Here is a 19,102-nt window from a genome sequence, read left to right as displayed (position 1 = left end):
CCAGAGGCACACTGATCGACCGAGCGACTGAGCTGGGAAGATCCAGACGCCCACGACTGCGGAGGACTACACAGCAACGGTGGAGGCTGCATCAGAGGATTCAGATTACTTTGGCTCGACATGCACGACGCCCAGTCAGACTACTGACCATGGAGGAGATTGATGAGATCCGCCAGCGACGACCGATGCTGGATCTCTTGTGATCTAGCTATCCCAGCTAGCTGTTGTTCACACCTAGTAGTTTAGGATTCCATAGTATTTTATTGTGACATTTGTCATTTCATTTTTGTCATTGTTGTCATCTTGTTACTCTGACTCTCACTTTGTATCAGATCCACCGCATTGTAACTTTCTGGTCTCATAGGTCACTTTGGCCTTTTGAAGACGTTAATATAACATTTCATTTTATCTCTCTCTCTCTCTCTCTCTCTCTCTCTCTCTCTCTCTCTCTCTCTCTCTCTCTCTCTCTCTCTCTCTCTCTCTCTCTCTCTCTCTCTCTGATTAAAGTTCAGTGAGTATGAAGTTTCTGTTCATGTGTTGCTATTGATTTCTCGCTTGGAGTGTCCAAGCCTGTTACACTACATACCCAAGGTCTCTGTCTGATGTGTCTCCCAGCCTTGGAAGGCTTAGTCTGTGGCGCGGGTCAGGTTCTCCTGCAAGGACACGCCTTCGCAAGATGATCCATCTGTCTACATATGAAGCACTGGTTCGAAATCCCCGAATACTACACGCTATAGTGGAACCATCCACCACTCACCCTAGATAGAAGGACTACCTTCGAGAGATGTGTGAGTGTCCCAAACCAAAATGCGTACTGTAGGTATACCTGCTGCCTTGGCAGCGACTGAGGCTAGCGTCCACAGGGTCTCCAGGATTGTCCCAATCTCAGAACCAATCCCAGATAAGAGTGGGAGGTACTCTCCCCTCAGGCCGGGAAGCGGGCCGAAATGGGCAAAGCTGGGTCGAAACCATGGCACCACTGTTGAAAATGAGCCCTGATTGCACGGATGGCCAGCGGGCTCATTGAAATGCCCTTGGAAGCCATCTCGGGACTTGCGAACAGGATCAGGTAGTAGCCATGCCTGAGCAGTTGTACATCAATAATCTTTCCCACCTCCGCAAGAAGGCGGGCCTCGAGGAGATCGAGCACCTTGCCTCTACTAGGCCAGGTGCCAATAATCTTGCAAATGACAAAGATGGCTTGGAGGCGCTCCACCTCTGCTGCAAGGCTCACTTGCTCCGTCGGCGATAGAGCAGATTGGATGGTGGGCTTTGCAAGGTCGAGCAAGGGGACTTCATCTGAATCCCTCTCGGGCGGAGCAAGAGCCTCCATCTGTGTCTCTTGCTATGGAAGAGACAAATCAGCCCAAACCGGGGGCGGGGGTGTAAAGCTGAGGAAATTGGCCAAGTTTCCAAACACTGTTCAAGCCCATTAAAACACTTAAAATTCAAAATACTGAGCAACATGTCATTTTTGACCTAGCACAACCGATCAAAAGGTTAGTATATCGTGGCATATGTTCATACAAACTTGTCCGTGAGCTGGGTGTAGATTCACGCGGGCATGTCCACAAAAAACAACCTTACTGTTTAAACTACCTGCTTTTGTGGTCAGAGGAACCCATCTTCATTATGTGCTTGTGCTCCCATCTACTTAATATTTGGCCTACTAAATGCCCAAACTATTCGATTTTTATCACACAATGCCTTACTATTTATGGCACATCAGAAACATCCATACCACTTTTAAAAAATCTATGTACAGAAATTGAGAAATGTGCACAAACTAAAGTGTCTATTGATAATTAGCTAAAATAGCTAGTAACGGTTTAAGCCTGAACAAAGAGTGGATTCTTCACTTGAGAGAAAATATGCCCTAAAGAAGGAGAGGGCACTGTACTTGAGAGCAGAATTCACTTCAAAAAACAGCTCAACAAAACACTCAACAGGAAAAAGTTTATAATATAACACCCGTGTGCATGCACACACTTGTATACTCAGTTATAAATGAGTCCTTGATACAGGTTGAACAAGCTACCTTGTTTTGGGCCTTCTGGCACAACCTCAACTGGCGAAAAAGACAATGCATTAGCCACACGCAACAAAGGACGATCCAAGGGCAAGTTCAACCTTTTATGCAGCAATCGCCTGCGTTCTACTGCAATACCATAATAAAACACCCAATGAAGTTCTACTTGGAAAATTTCTGCTTTGAAAGACCACAAACACCAAATTTTCAAACAACAAAATTACAAGAACTCACCAGTACTGAATTCTGATTCACCATAGCTGACATTATAGATACATGAGATGGGATGAATAAAACCGGGGGGACAGAAAGTATAGGAACAAAGCTGCATTAAACCCAGAATGAACAAGAATTTAAGGACAAGTGTATGAACTCCTTTTTTTCAGCAAAAAGTGGGGTTTTAACCATTTGCATTACATAAAATCGACCACAGGTCTATACACAAGAGATATGGGAAAAACTTTGAAAGATATACAATGAGATCCTGGTGAAAAATACCAAAACAAACCACAAGATACATATCGAGATAAGCCTACATAAATCCGCCCACAGCTCTGTCCACCTCAGGCGATGTAGTGAAAACCACAATGTCCACTGCTTATGTATCTGGCTGATATAAAGCGTCCGCTATAAAAACCTCCTGTAGCAGCTCACAAAAGTCAAGGGACTATGCAACTCTAGGCTATGCCTCCAAAATCATCCACATCCACTCTATAACATTTCTTCATGTGGTTATCAAGGTGCTTGTGGTGCCAGTGGTGGGTACCGGGAGGTAGATGGTATATCCTGTAAAGGCTAGTCCGGTGGAGTAGTTGAAACCTTAGAGCCAGTAGGGGGTATGGCCTGTTCAGGTGGCGGCAGTGGTGCCGAAGGAGGCCCTTGCAACCGAAAAGTATGACCGCAAGTTGCTCTCTGCCAACCCTCCGAAGCTCCCTGAGGTGGGGTGTGTTGAGGCTCAGGCCGAAGAGGATGCTCGGTAGGGCAGTTCAGAGCCATCTGCTCAAAAGCATGACATTTACAGCACTGATCTGGACGATCGCTCACCACTAGGTGTTGCAGACAAAACTTGCATGGGGATCAATAAGTAGTACTGTGTCTGGGAAATGAGTATCACCAGAGACGTACACCTGCAATCGTGGCGAACCAATCTTCGTAGCCAATGAGCCTGGTATAACCAGGCCCCACCAAGCGGCTACACCAATAAGATAGCCTAATAGATGTCCCAAAGGTGACTGGAAAAAGAGAGTACCTAGGAACCGAAGAATCCACTGCTGCTGATCAAACTCCTCAACATCAACGTCTGGCGTCCAATGCTCTAGAACCAACAAGCGGGTCCCAACCAAAACAAGAGAGCAACTGAGGAGAAACTTGGACCAACGCTCAGATACTGGGACATCTGCTGGTGATGCAAAACCTCCAGAATAGCCAAACTCCTCTGCCAACTGAGGAGAGTGACTCTTTTGCTCATCCCCAATAATTCTACTATAACAGATAATTGTGACTAAGTCTCCAAGAAATCCAAAGCCTATTGAACTGGCCTATCCTTGGGCAACTCACGCTGATCTTGAGGTGTCACCAACTGCTGGTCCTGATGCTCTATCTCTGTCCAACTGCTCTGGAATTTCCTCTCAATCGTGATCTGGTAACCTCTCCTTAGGAGGTGTGTCTAGGGACTGTTCTACCTCATCCAGCCTCTATCTCACTACCCATTTGTAAACAAGGATAGATTGTGCCTACCTGCCTGTCTCTGTCTCTATCTCTATGTTTGATCAACACTATGTTGCTGCTAAGCACTCTTTTGCTACTGACTCTGGCCCCTCTACTGACCTCTATCAGGTTGTCGTGCAGGGGAACTGCTGCTATGAAAAACTCTACTAGGTTTTCCGTGGTTGTGAAGGTTGTCCCCTCCTACGGCTAGTCTATCTCTATTGTCTCCCTCTAGGGAAATCCCTCACCAGATGCCACATCTCATAAGAACTAAGGGACTGGTTCTGTTTGCTCGTAACCAAGCAATGTTTACATGACCTTGAATCTATCCTCGAAAGCAGCTAACGTAAAATCCGCATACCACTGATGTACAAAAATCAATCTGCCTCCGAAAGCGAGAGGAGTGCGGCTCACAGCTCTAGAGGAAAGATTCTGTGATGAGAAAGCAGCAATGAAAATACCTTTGCTCAGTAGGATGATGTACTTTCATCCGAAGTGGCTAGATTGCACTTCAACCACTCCCGGATCTTGATTCAAACGTCGATGCATCCAACAAGGCGATTGACGACACCTCTCAGAGAATGTCTCAACACACTAATCTTGTGCTCTAAATCTTTTGAGATTACAAATGATGATGACATAATACTTGACAGGGCGGACCCACCAAGAGACAGCAAATAGCCACTCCCGACACTTCCCAATAAACCTTTCCCACCTCACCCCTCTAAACCCACGAAATATGTGATGAATTTGGGTGTGGGTGTGTGTGTGTGTGTGTGTGTGTGTGTGAGAGAGAGAGAGAGAGAGAGAGTGTGTGTGGGTCCGCTTTGTTGCGTGTGCAAAGTGTAATTCAGGATTATGGCAAACATTACATGCTTCAATTACGGGGCGATGTTGAGGATGCCAAACATGTTTATCAGCAGCTCCAACTCTTGGCTGACACACGTTCATTGTCTGAGAGTGAATCGACAGCTTTGTGTCAGGCCGAGGTATGTCTGCATCACGATGATAAACGTAAATTAGACAAAGGACAGACTCATGCTCGCTAAGGGATGTGCCTTGAAACAGTTTTTTAAGCATTTGCACCATTCAAAGGCTTCTCAAACCATTAAGAGGTTATGCTCCCATCGGGTTCTTGGACAGCCTCAAAACGTGAGCTTGCGGATACCATGGTTTTCATTTTGGGAATGTCTTCGTGGGTTCTCCTTCAGCATCTGCTCAAGTTCTTCATGCATGCCGACTTTTGTTATTAACAATGCATTCGATTATCTCGCCTCAAGACGCTCTAGCAATGGAGGCGGATTTTACTGAAAACGAATTGCACTCAGCAATACTTGCTCTCAGACCGATGGCGTTTCCCTGGTTGGGATGGGCTCATTGTGGAATTCTTTATTTTTTTGGGAGCCTTTAAGAGAAGGTTTTCCCTACATGATTAATATTGACTGGTCTAAACAAAACTTGCCGTTGTAAATTGGAAAGAGGGTTTGCTGAAATAGTTGCCTAAACAAGCGCTTTGTGAGCAATTCTCACATTGGCGACCGATTACTCTTATGCCGATTATTTATAAAATTTTGGCTAAAATGATTGTTGATCGTATCAAGGAACCTCTTATTGCGGGTATTCATTCGACGCAATATGGCTTCATTCCTCGTCGCCAAATTTTAGATAGCTTGGCTAATGTATTGATTGGAATGGAATACACCAAATATACCCACCAGGATGTACTCGTAATGCAGGTAGACATGGAAAAGGCCTTTGATACGGTGCAGTGGGACTTTGTCACAAACGGGAGCGCATAACAATATAAAATACATTCGGATAAATAGACTTTATCACTTATTACTGAAGCCAAAGGATATAGAGAGAAGTAGATAGAGAGAGAGAGAGAGAGAGAGAGAGAGAGAGAAGATCGACACAGTACTGGGACCAGAAGATGGGCTGGTCCCCCCGTAATAGTATCTTCATTACTGAGGAGAAGTCTATACAAGCACTCGAACCGAACGTATTACCACGTTCGTTCTAGAATAAGACTTGATGGTTCCCGGAAGCCTCAGCTTCTGATTCCTAGGGCAAAACCCTATTCCAAGGAACTTCTGTTCCTTATTTTAAATCCTTGAGAACCACGGTTCTTGCCTCTGGATCTCACCTTCCAGACTCAGGGCATGACATCCCTGCAACTCTCTTTTCCAACTCTGTTTCCAGAGTCCTCTTCCCGTAGAACAACTCTGCTTTCTCGGACACGAAGTCCTTACTTGGGAATCCCAACTTCCGGATCACAACTCAAGAGAGTATCATTCTCGGATCCGTGGATCTACTTCCCAAACTCGGGTACGAAACCCTTGGGCTGATCTGGCTCTAGTTCCTCAGAGCGCTTTCTCCTGCAGAGGCTCATGCCTTCCTCTGCTCCTACTCCCTCACTAAGAGGAAGTACACTGCAAACAAATACTTAGAGATCATAACATGAAAATCGTTACCTTCAAAGTCTCGACGCTCAAAATGCAACTCGGTTCTCGAAAAAGCAATTCCCCAGAAGAGATCTCTACATAGAAAATCCTCTCTTCCAATCTTACACACAAAAGAGGTGTGTTCTCGGGTTCCTTCTTGTAAATCAGCCCCGTCTACGACGTTTATGGGCTGAAAACAGAGAAAAACGGCAACTTGTCGCGATGGAAACACGCTCCATATGCACTTCTTCGCGAGGGAACTTGCACTGGGTCTTGGCGACATCGGGTACACTTGGGACAATCATGGGCATCACCGGCATTCGTCTTTTTTAAGGGTGAACTTTGCAGTAGCATCTCCTTCTTCCAAAAACTGATCCTCCCCTCTAGTGAGGGCATGTGATGCTTTTATAGCTCCTAGCCACGGGTACGAATAGCTGCTCGCGTAGAGATCGCGGCCGTTTTTTTTTTTCATTTTTTTCCAAAAAAAAAATCGTTTCTTTTTTCAAAAAAAAAAAATTCTTTTTCTTTTTTGTTGTTCTGCCAGAAAAAGAGAGAGAAACGCTTGCTGATCTGTGGCCTTATTTATCAGATGGCTGCCCACTTGTTAAATGGGCGGCCGGCGTATTTTAAAAATAGTCTGAATCTGCCCAAAAACTCAATAGAACCTTATAAGTTAAAAACAATGCTTTCACAGCACTTTCCAGGCGTCCCTGGATGCAATCACACGCACAGTTGCAATGCAGACATAGACTTCCGCGCGGGAAAGCATCTGCTTTCCCAAAAAGCAATCCCGCTTTCTCACAAAGCATCTGTTTTTCCTCAAAGTTTCCTCTGAACCCATCTTCATTCAAGTGCTTGCTTTTCCTTGTGCACAATTCTAACACAGTTCGGAATTTCCGAATGACTATGGATATTCCCTTTCCGATGCACCCGTCACCCACCTTGTGACACATCAAGAATACCCATCACCTAGTCCTTTCCTACCGAACTTACGGTACAATCTCCTTCACAATGCTCTATGTCACCCATCCTATGACGCATCAGAGATGTCCGTTCCCGGATGGTCGGATACTTCTTTCCGATGCTCCCTGTCACCCATCCAATGTGACGCATCAGAAGTACCCGTTCCTGGTGGCCTTACAGATATTCCCGTTCTCAGTGCTCCCAGCATTACTTTGAATGACGCACTAGGAATACTCTGTACTCGGATGTCTCCAGTGAGAAAAACCCTCTCACTTAAAATTCCAATATTCATTTAGAATTATTTTTCATGTTGTTCCAAGCGAGAAAACCCTCTCACTTATAAATCCAATAATTCTTTAGAATTATCTTTTGTCAAATAAAGCCAATTTAGCAACAGATTTCATAGCCGCTACAATGCGGGCCCTTGGATTCGGTCCAAAGTTAGCCAATGTTGTATTTTTTGTATACTCAAAGTACATCGTCAGGCCTTCTTGATGGTGAGTTGACTCAACCTTGGCCTCTTGAATGCTCAATCAGGCAAGGTTGCCCACTCAGTGCCTTGTTGTATGCCATTGCCACTCACCCCTTATTGGTGCATTTGGATCACTAGACTTTGCTCGGTCGTCTCCATGGGTTGAAGTTACCCTCTGGGAATGACTTTATTGGGCAAGCTTATGCCAATGACTCATTGTTCATGCCCCGCAACAACTAGGATGATGTACGAGAGATGAATGAATTCAGTCTGGTAGCAGGCCTTAAGGTTAACTTCCGGAAATTCAAACTCTTGCCCCTTAGTGCATGTGATTGGCATACTCTTTTGTGGCCCATCAAAATTCTTGATCTGCATGTGGTTGTCAGACACTTGGGGTATCCTATTGGCTGGCAGGTAACCTATACTCCGCAAGTGGATTGGGCCATGCAACGCCTCAATGTAAAATTGCACTATTGGAAACGATCTACATGGTCGTTACAGGTTCGACTTTGTATTTTTCAGAGCATCATGATGGTATATGTTCACTTTTACTTGCCGTTGTTGCATTGGCCTCCTCCTCGCCTCTCCTCGCTTATGTCTAATATAGTATCTCATTTGTGGCGCACTACTTCTCACAAGAAAGGCCTCCGTTTGTTATCAATGGAGAAGCTTTGCACGTCGAAACGTTTTAGGGGGTTGAATATTTTGGACCTTGACCGCCATGCCTTAGCAAGGAAGGCCATGTTATTGCCTACTCTTGCACAGCAGTCTCAGCCATGGACAGTTATGATTGATGCACTATAACGTTCAACCACTTCTGCCTTTGGTCACTAGCACACTTCCCTCTCTGGGAGATTGTGTTTGGCAAGATGGTTGGCTAGATTCTTGGTTGCTCGGTCACCTCTAGTTTTCTCTTTGCTTGGAAAGCTGTTACGGATCATCTTTCCTGGCACGGAAAACAGTAAATAGAGGGGAATTTGTTGCGCTTTGGAAGCATTCACTGGAGTAGGGCATTCTCTTTTACTCTTGTTGATCGGTTGCCTCGCCAAACATACTTCCTTTCTTGCCAAGGCATATGCACGGTGGATCTGGTGGATTCATCTAGTAAAATGCTTCTTTTATCTCATGCAAATGAACGCTTTGGGTTGGGTGCACTGTATCGTCAGATTTGGAGTGCACTTGAGCATATGCTAGTTGTTTTTCTCCCTATTCCGCCACTGGCCAGTGGATGCCGTATGCCAGATTGGACTTTATGGGATACTCCTCTTGATGCCATTTATGCCCGCAACATTTATGCTTCTCTTCTGCAGGACTCGAGTGGCTGATCATACTCCCTTTCTTGCCAAGGCATATGCACGGTGAATGTGGTGGATTCATCAAGTAATATGCTTCCTTTTTCTCATGCAACTGCACGCTTTGGGTTGGGGCGCATTATCGTCAGAATTGGAGTGCACTTGAGCATATGCTAGTTGTTTTTCTCCCCATTCTGCCACTGGCCAGTGGATGCCGTATGCCAGATTGGACTTTATGGGGCACTCCTCTTGATACCATTTCTGCCCGCAACATTTATGCTTCTCTTCTGCAGGACTCTTGAGTGGCTGATCATTGTGATGCACTGTGGTCTTTGCATAAATCTGACCTATGGTGGAGAAAGGCTCTAACTGCAATTTGAAAATGCCACTTGCCTCTTAAGGAGCGTCTGTGTCTTTGCCGTTCCTTGTTGGGAATTCTCCCTGTTGGAACTCTCCTTGCGGCACGTCGCATCAACTCTTCTTGTTGTGTCAGATGTTCTGCCTGTGATGAGACTGTCAGACATCTGCTTTGGGATTGTCGCTTCACCAAGGCTTTCCTTGACCGCATATCTGCATGTATGCGCCTCCGATTTCCCTCGGTGGTTTTCCACAAGCGATTCTGGGTTTTTGGCATTCTCCCAACCTCCCTTCAACAATTTGCCATCTTCTTCACATGGGTCAGACTTTGGTCGCTATGGTCTTTGTGGCGCCAACGCAATTTTTGCATGTTCCATCAGTAGGAGGCGGACCCTTTTCCGTTCAAAATTTCACTTAGGCAATCCTTACATTTCGCATTTGATGTTGGGGACGTATCCCTGGACATCTTACAGATTTTCTATGTTTTCTTTTACAGCTTTCCCATCTCGGAACACTTCTGTGTTCCTCCCTTTGTCTGATCTTTCTGGTGGGTTTTTGTCATTTTGAGGTTTCCCACTTGTAAATTAATCAAAATAGATTTACAAAAAAAAAAAGGTGTAAGAGTGTGTATATGCTCACGCAGTTGTGTGACAAAGGCCTCAAAAGTGTAGAAAAGAAACCATGTTTAGACAAAAAACAACACTACATTAGCTCCTCCAATACGTGGCTCGAGGTTATCCCTTGGAGCAAAATGCGGCGGATGATGGCAGCCAGCCCAAGGCAAGGAATTGAAGGCGCAACACTAGAGACAAAGTCGGCTATGGAGACCATTTTCTCATTGTAAAGCACCAAAAGATGAGATCTATGTGGGAGAGAGAAAGAGCTTCTAATGTACCACACACAACTACACAGACTTGACTTTGCAAATTGTGATTATTTATTGCTACCTCTTACATGCCTATTTGAAATTCTAGTGACTAGTGATATAAAAATATGCTATTTGATAGCAAAATAGGACACACAAGTGTCCTTTTCACTCACTTTTGTATAGAATGCTGCATGAAAGCCAAAAGACATTCCAAGAAATAGTACATGCGCAAGACAGCAGTTGATGTTCCAAAACAATTGATCTTATAAACTTAGAAAAAAAGGAATGAGATTCGTCAATATTTTAGGCGAAGTACTTATAGTTATGCTACATATTTTAGCAAGTTATATACGTTCATTCATCCAATTATAGGTCCTTTCTGCTCATTTAGCCCACAAAAACATAATAATACATTTTACCCATTTAACACTCCAAGTAATGATATCTGACACATTTACAAATCAAAAATAGTAGATTGTTATATAATTGTAACTTGAAAAACTTTTGTGGATATCAACAGAATATGCCCCATTGCTTTTTATGAATGCAATTGATATATCTACAACTTTATTTTCATACTTTCTTTATGAGAATATTCAATTTTTAGAAAATTTCACAGTAAATCTATGACATTTTGATTTATAAAATGTGTGGATTTGGAGCCCCAAAAATCATGTACTTTTTTGGTTTTGATTAAATCATAAATTTGCACTATAAAAGCACTTTTTTGACAAGACACTTTGAAAGTTCAACTTTTGCGTATTTTTCACCATTTTCAAAATTAAGATATTTCGTTTAGACTGCATAATGGGTTTCAAAATTATTAGTCAAAACTAGAGGTTTTATTTTCTTGCATGTCTTTTCATCATTTTTATAGGATACATCGATATCACTTTTTTAAGAAGATATAGATATTCACTAAAAGACATGACACAATGGAATGGAAGTTCTACAAAATATACATACGCAATGAACGAAGAGCTGAATTAAAACTTAGGGGAAAACGTTTTTTCTATCTGCTTAGTTTTCATGTACTCAAAAAGTCAACACACATAGTATTTATTTACTTTGGCATTGTAACTTCATAATCTTGAAGCGCTAAATAATCAAAAGAATCCGCTTCGTTTGTCTCATCACAAAGTTTGAAAAACATCTTCATGAAAACTAAAAATGTAAGCATTTCCATGACTAGAAATATAAACTTCTTATCGTACGTACTCTAAGTCAAACTCATAAAAACACCTATCGTAAGAATCCACATGGTACTTGACATTTAAAGCACAATGAGCAATCTTCCATGATCATGCAATCTTATTGATTGTAAAATCGTTTCTAACGGATCTAGCCCACACTCCAAGGCATTAATCCTTTCTAAGTGTGACTATGACCCTGATATGCAAGAGTTACAAGCCACAGGCGTCCTTATTCGGTTAGCCAGGGGGGAATGTGCATTATGTCACAAGTCGAGCACCACGTGCCAACAGAAAAGTACAAACTGAACAGACTTTTAGCACTTAAAATTAAACTGAACTGAAAAAGATGCACGACACACGAGACGGGGAGTGGCGAAGTTCCACCCTAGAGAGTATTGGCCCCAAACCTTGGCGCCCTTTTTGGTATTTCTTTATATTACTTGAACTCAGAACAATGCTTGTACTCCATCCTCTGCACCTCTCGCGGAGCATGCGAGAGAATGAGCCCTTTGCACTTATTTAAAGGCCCTTGGCCTATGAAAAAACAATTTACATGAAAAGCCTTTAAACTCAAAAGCATCTGGTCCAAAAGCTATAAATGTGATTTACGGAAATCCGTACAACTGCCACGTCAGCATAGCCAGTACAATCTGCGGAAATCCGTACAGTCTGCCACGTTAGCAACGCAAAATCCGAAAATCCGTACAGTTCTGCCACATCAACATGTCAATGCAAAATCCGGAAATTCATACAGTTTTGCCACGTCATCAGCTCCACGCACGTTGTGTGGGCCCTACGGTTCTTGCTTTATTTTATTCTCTTGTGTCTGTCAAAAACTGGTGACATGGCTGCCCAGTTGTGTAACGCGGCTACCTAGTACACACACACACACACCCCTTTAGGCATGGACAGTCCCCGCGGGAAATGATGACGTGGCAGGCAGGTATGTCCGAAAATTGCGGCGCCAATTGCGGAAAGCTGACGTGGCAGCAGTCTACGCAATAAAGAGAAAGAGAGCTTTGCTTTGTTCTTGCAAAGCTTGTGAGAGCGAAAGCTTTATTTTAAAAGGCTTTTTGAAACAAGTTTTGGGGCTCTGCTTTTAGCATCCCTTGTAACTTCTTCATAAGAGTTGTTGAGCTCTCACTTCTGAGAGTCTGAGAGTCTGAGAGTGAGTCTCGACTAATCACTTGTACTTTCAGTTGCAGACTAATACAAAAAGAAATACCGAAAGGGGTTGGGGCCAACATCTCTAGGCACGGCACTCCCCCGAGCCAATGTCGAATCAATTGTGAACTGTGAACAGTTTGAAGTGATTTCTTGTGGTGTCGCGGTAGATTCTCGACTTGGAGTGTCCAAGTCTATTACAGTGGTATCAGAGCACCGCCGATTTCTCTTCTACGAGAAATCCGATCCTTTTTACGCGGCACTTATGGCGTCAGACAGAGATCAGTCAACTTCCTCTGCATCCAGAGTTGCGGGAAGAGATCGCGACGAAGATTCACGTGAGTACGGCCCGCCTCGGCCTACTCAGGCGGAGATCAAAGAGATGGAGCGTCGACGCTTGATCGGCGATGCAACAAAAATGATGTTAAATTTTGCGAAGGACACGAAATTTGCAAAATTTACGAGCCAGACCTCCTTCGACAAGGTGCACTCACAGTGGCGGCAGACCACAGAACCACCCCTCAAACCGGCTCTCAAGAAACCTCCTACTCCGAGGATGTACACAGAGCAAGTATTAGACAAAGTGGTTGATGCACGAATTGCTCAGCTTTTTGACACGAATAAAGCAGAAAAGCACGGCAAAAAGCAGAAGAAAGGAACTGACTTCCCGGGTTATTTGGGTCGTCAGTCTACATTTGAATCGGCAAGAACGCAGCAGAAGCATGTTCGATTTGAAGGAGTACCAGTTCTTCTTCTTCTTCTTCTTCTTCTTCTTCTTCTTCTTCTTCTTACTCGAGCGAGGAAGACAGAAAAGGCAAAAAGCGAAGCAAAAACCAAAGCTTCGGAAAGGGCAGAAAAAAGGCAAAGAAGCTTAAATCTCGCCCAGTTGTTGACAGTTCTATAGAGGACTCGTCTTCAAATAGTTCGGACTCTGACGACAACAGCTTTTATGCAAAGAAGAAGAATTTTTATAAAGCCAACCAGTATGACTTTCTGGAAGATAAAACCAAGAAAGTTCGAGAGTTTAAGGAAGGTGAACAGTCAATTAAATTTGACACGTTGGAGAGGGGGAATGGGGAGCACGCCCAGCGCGCTAACACGGCTGCCTCCTATAGCCCAGGGCACACACTGCACCCCAATCCACTGAAAGACCAACTTCGAACCACGCACCGTCGACCAACAGACTCAAGAGTCAAAACAGCATCGCTTCAACGTGCGCGCACCCGCGCGGAGCCACGACAACGTACATACCCTTGCAGCGGTTCTGTGCTCTCCCACACACTCAAATCACCGCACACACTCTCTCTCTCTCTCTCTCTCTCTCTCTCTCTCTCTCTCTCTCTCTCTCTCTCTCTCTCTCTCTCTCTCTCTCTCTCTCTCTCTCTCTCTCTCTCTCTCTCTCTCTCTCTCTCTCTCTCTCTCTTTGCACCACTTCGTCGGGGGGGGCAACACTTGCCACACACATCCGCACGCACACACACAAGAGCCGAAGAGCAAGGGGGAAAGGGGGGAGATACGACACCAAAATCAAATGCAATGGGGACTTCTCTTCTTCATTCACACCAGAAAGAGGTACAACACCGTCGCCGCAACCGGCGCACACCAAAAAAAACACCAAGGGCGAGCCCCGCTCCAGCCATACACAAAGGTTTCCATGAGACCTGCTCCTCGCGAGCTTTCCCCACCTTCTAACGAGCGAGCCCTCTAAGGCCTTTTCCTCTCCAAGGTGCTTGCTCTTTTCGCGCCGCTTCACGGACCATGCCTCTCGGCTTCGACTGCCGAGCCCGAGCGTATGAAGATCTTCCTCCTTCTTCTCTCTTCCTCTTTTTGCATGAGAAAAAGCCAAGGAGCCCATCAAAACTTGAAGCCGCTGCCCCTTCTCTCTCCTTTTCTTCTTAGTTTTCTCCAAGGCCAAGAAAGAAAAAAAAAACTTCCTTTTTTTGGGTAGTAGCGCCTGGCGCCACTGCCTTTGAATCTTTTTTCTTCTCACTTAAGACTCCCATTTTTAACATAAGCTTTGAACTTCTTTTTTTTCCCTTCTTTTAATGTCACCTTCCAGCCTTTGCATTTACAACCAAGTGGGTATTTTAACACTTATTCCCACGCTATTGGTGCTTTTATGTGCTTAAATTCACCAAATGAGTTTTTCCGGCCACGCCGCATGGGAACTTCACCGACTAATTTCCAATTCCAGCTCTCGTCCACCACCCAATGTCACGCTAGCCTCGGACAACACATCCAAAAAAGGGAAGAAAACTGAGTTTACCCCTGCCGCAATATCCTACTGCCAAGCCGCAAAGCCCATATGGAAGTTTGCATCGCCGACTTGCTTCAACACAATCACCATCGCTTCTCGAGTCTTCCAGGCTCGCAATCCGAGGCATTACCCAAAACGGAAAAAATCATCAATGGCCTTTCAATACCTACGGCTCCCAACTTCATCTCGCTGTATTTGACCGATCGAGTATCCGATTGACGTGTAGTCGACTCGTGCTGACTCCACATAGCGCACACTATTACCGAGAACCTTGGCGAGGCCCAAAATATGCAAGACGACACATCCTCCAATGCGGTCAAGTGGGCTCAGACTCGGCCCTCAGAAAATCTTCAAACGGCCATAACTTTCTATCCATAGCTCCGATTCGCAATCCGAGAAGACATGCATGCTCCGTAACTCGAGCTTTACACATGTATGCACTGACATCAGTCCGGGCCACCTGTCCCCAGCTACCTTGTCCGTCGGGGATCTGCTACACACTCCAGCTTTAAACCGCAATATCTTGCACACCGGGGCTCCGTTTGACGAGCCGTCTGGACAGGCTTCTAGAGCATCTCGAACACTTCATTTTGGGACACAAAACCATCACTTTGGACACATGAGGCCACCATCCAATTTAGCGCTTGGTAGCACAACCTTGGCCAAGAAAACCATCATATGCATAAATTTCCCGATCCACCTAACCACAGTGGCACTTCACAGTTGCATTATCACCTGGGTCTGCATCTGCTCGACCACATAGCCCCGCTTGTGCCCACTTCTATCGTCGACAGCATTTGGCTGTACCATCATTGCCCACCCCCTTGTTGAAAGTAGCTTTATTGAACTTGAAACTTGCAACACTCTGCAAACACCCAAGCACGCTGGAAAACACACCACCATATGTACAATATGTACAATATGTACAAAAGTGTATGTCTGTTACTCTTGAGTCCCTTCAAGTGGGTTGCCCAACCCCCCTGGTCACAATTTGATGCACATCGGGCACCACTCCCCTATCAAAGTACAGCTTAAGCCGTACACCATTTACCCTGTGCCTGAGAAGCTTACCATTGGCCCTCACCAGCTGATAGGTCCCATTCGGAAACGCCTGACGAACGCGTTTGACCAATAGTGCACATCCTTCACTACTGAAGGCCATCAAAAACCCGCCCTCAACACTCGAAACAGTACTTGACCTTTCCCCTGGTGTCCGCTCTCCTCATGACATTGCTCCAGCACCAAGTTAATCTCTTCTTTATAGAGCACTCTCCTCAGCACCCCGTCTCTGCCGTAAGTCATTAGGTCTTCACCTACTAGTGTAAATTTGCGTGCTTTCTGAACTATCCTCCTCCTTTGCAGTTTAGACAAACCTTGAGGACATTGACCGGTACTCAAAAAATCTCCCACTTCCTTCAATGACTCCCTACCTGTGTATGTGGCCGGGGCCACATATATACCTGCGACATGTTCCTGCACCTTACTGCTTGCTAGTTGGTCTGCCTCTTGGTTGTGCTCTCTTCACATGCTTGAACTCTAAAGAACTTCAACAACTTTTTGATGGCAAAGAACCAATGCTTTAAGGAATCTCGTTTTACCTGCCATTGGCCTAGCAGTTGCTTGATGACCAATAACGCATCGCCTTTGACCACCAACCTGGAAATGCCGAACTCGACGCATTGTTTCAAACCTAGATGGAGGGCAAGATATTCTGCTTCATTGTTGGTATGGACATCCTCTAAATCATAGGCTTTTGAGAAGATTACCTTGCCGTGTGGATCGTGTATCACCACACCTCCACCAGCTTTCTTTATCACCCTCCTATATGCACCATCAAACCACATGGTAAAAGCTCCAATCAGGTCGGGCTCCTCTTTGGCTTCATCTCTTACTACTCTTGGATAAATTGGCAAATCCATTGCTTTGCTGACCAAAATGTCTGCCAAATGGGACCGACTTGTGTGGTCAATTTTGAACTCAAACTCGAATTCCTGCAACTCTATCACCCACTTCATGATCCGCTTTCCTGGCTTTAAGTGTAACACCACTTCAGGCAGCAGATTGTTAGCCGTCAACACATAAAACTTACGCACAATAAGGTGCACTTTGAACTTTCTACAAGCAAAAACCAATGCCATGCCCACTGCTCCGCTTCAGTGTAAGTCACCTCTCCAGGACTTATCACCCTGCTTTCAAAGTAGATAGGCTTGTAGCTCCTTCCTACCTTCTGCAGTAACACCACCCCAATAGCCACGATACCTACCGTCATTGACACATAGAAATCATCCTCTTGGCTTGGAGGGCACACAGCTGGCAGCTAACACAAAATTTCTTTCACTCTGTCAAAAGCTTCTTGAGCATCTTCATCCCATTCAAAACCATGCACCTGTTGAGCCCTCTTTTGGAGAGGATACACATACTATGACAGCATCCAGAAAAAACGCGACAAGTACTTTAGCTTATGTACAAAGGATGCCAAGCCTTGCGCACTAGAGGGAGGCTCCATTAAGACTAGCGCCTTGACCCTTTCCGGATCAGCCTCAATTCCATTCTGACACCACATGACCTAGCAACTGCGCTCGAGGTTGTGCTAGCTTACACTTCTTAGGGTTTAATTGACCTCCTTCTTCGTCCAGCCTTTGAAAACATAGCCGGAGCTTTGACAGATGATCCACCCTTGAGTTGTAACACCCAATATCATCCATGAAAACCCTAATGAACCTGCCCAAGCAGGGACCAAACACCCTATTCATCTAGTCTTGAAAGGTGGCGTAGGCATTCACCAAACCAAACGGCATCCTGCGATAGGCAAAGCATCCCCATGGAGAGATAAATGCCGTCTTCAGCTGGTCTTCAAGCGCAATCTCTATCTGAAAGTACCCTGAAAATCCATCCATAATAGAGTACCTCTCATGACCTGCCACCTGATTTAAGATTTCATCCTGGAACGGCAACGGGTAGTGGTTTCTCTTGGTTGCCGCATTCAATGGCTTGTAATCGACGCACACCCGCCATTTTCCATTCTTCTTAGGGGTGATAACCACCGGAGAAACCCACTCGGACTCCTTCACGGGGTATATGATACCTGCATCTAACAACTGGTTAATCTCCTCCCAAAGAGCCTCCTTTTGAATCTCTCCTAACCTCCTTAGCTTTTGTGCCTTTGGTTTGCACCCTTCTTTAAGAACTATCTTGTGCTCTGCACCCTTAGCTCCTCGTAGATCCTTGTACTTCGTCGCAAATAAATTCGGAAAAGAGGCACACAACTCAACATAGCCTTCTCTCTCTTTCTTGGTCAAGTCTTCGGTTAGCATAGCAGTTACCTCCTCCACACCTATGCCATGAACCTGTGGCTGCACCACCCCTTTTGCATTGGAGCCTTCAATAGTGACCCCAAACAAGTCGGCATCTATCTTTAGCATATCATCCTCGCTTTCCTCTTCCTCAGTATCTGTGTAGCCCTCATCATAGCCTGTCTCGGTCTCATACTCATAGCTTGTTGTATCATCTTTATCTTTTTCTGCCACAGGGTGAAAACGGCTCTCTTTGGTCTTTAAATCAAGCACCACTTGTCTCCCTCTTTCCTTGTCAGGCAAGGTGAACACCCTACTCCCCAAATCCTGCTTAGTCCCTATTGCAAGTAGCCATGGCCTACCCAAGATGATTGGATAAGCATTATCACCCGCTTTCATTACAAAGAAATCGATTCGGCACTCAATGCCCATCACTTTCACTCTTACGTCTTCAGCCACGCCCAAACACCTGGCTTTGGTATGGTTAGCCATCCTCATGCGTACATTTGATTTAGCTACTACTTTGACCCCTGTTTCCTTCATAGCAGCTTCTGTCATGACGCAAACCTGTGCTCCACCGTCTATATAGGCCTGAACCTGCATCCTCTTTTCAATGACCGCATCCACTAGAGGAAGGACATCCGTCGGGCTACCCACTCTTAATGCCATGTTTTGTATTGCATGCACATTCCCCTTAGCCTTTGGAAGCCTCGTGCTGACACTTGAAGACCACTGTCTTCGTAGCTTGGGATTTAAAGCCAACAACTGACCAAAGGTAATATTAGCCTTTTGATTTTGAACATCGCTTACCAAGTCATATTCGGGGTAGCCGCGCCCTAGCTGAAAGTCTGCTTGCTTGATTTTGCGACGCCTCCTCTTCTTGCTAGTTTAAGGCTGCTCCTTGCCTTCATACACTTTCTCCTTACCTTTACGGGCCCTCGTCTCGTGCTCGGTTTCTGTCTCTCTTTCCCTCCTTGCTCTTTTGTTGGCCAAAACTTCAACATCCTGCTTATCCACTCCAATGATATTCACTCTAGGGACTTCACCACCATCCTGAGGAGCT

The 19,102-nt window shown here is 45.1% G+C and overlaps 1 protein-coding gene across 1 annotated transcript in view; it reads right to left on the bottom strand.

Moving 5' to 3' along the window:
* LOC147436633 (Peptidase C78, ubiquitin fold modifier-specific peptidase 1/ 2) overlaps nt 1-19,102 on the bottom strand; it is a 169,980-nt gene that overhangs the window by 63,307 nt on the left and 87,571 nt on the right. The window contains exons 6-7 of the mRNA XM_086489473.1: nt 2,264-2,354; nt 2,039-2,158 (exon numbers count right to left, since the gene is read on the bottom strand). Coding sequence (XP_086345599.1) covers nt 2,039-2,158; nt 2,264-2,354 — 211 coding nt within the window. The remainder of the gene's footprint in view (nt 1-2,038; nt 2,159-2,263; nt 2,355-19,102) is intronic.

This window comes from Adiantum capillus-veneris, chromosome 18 (genome assembly GCF_014529385.1).
Source record: "Adiantum capillus-veneris isolate H3 chromosome 18, ASM1452938v2, whole genome shotgun sequence".
Lineage (NCBI taxonomy): Eukaryota > Viridiplantae > Streptophyta > Polypodiopsida > Polypodiales > Pteridaceae > Adiantum > Adiantum capillus-veneris.
This window is presented reverse-complemented; position numbering and strand designations above follow the sequence as displayed.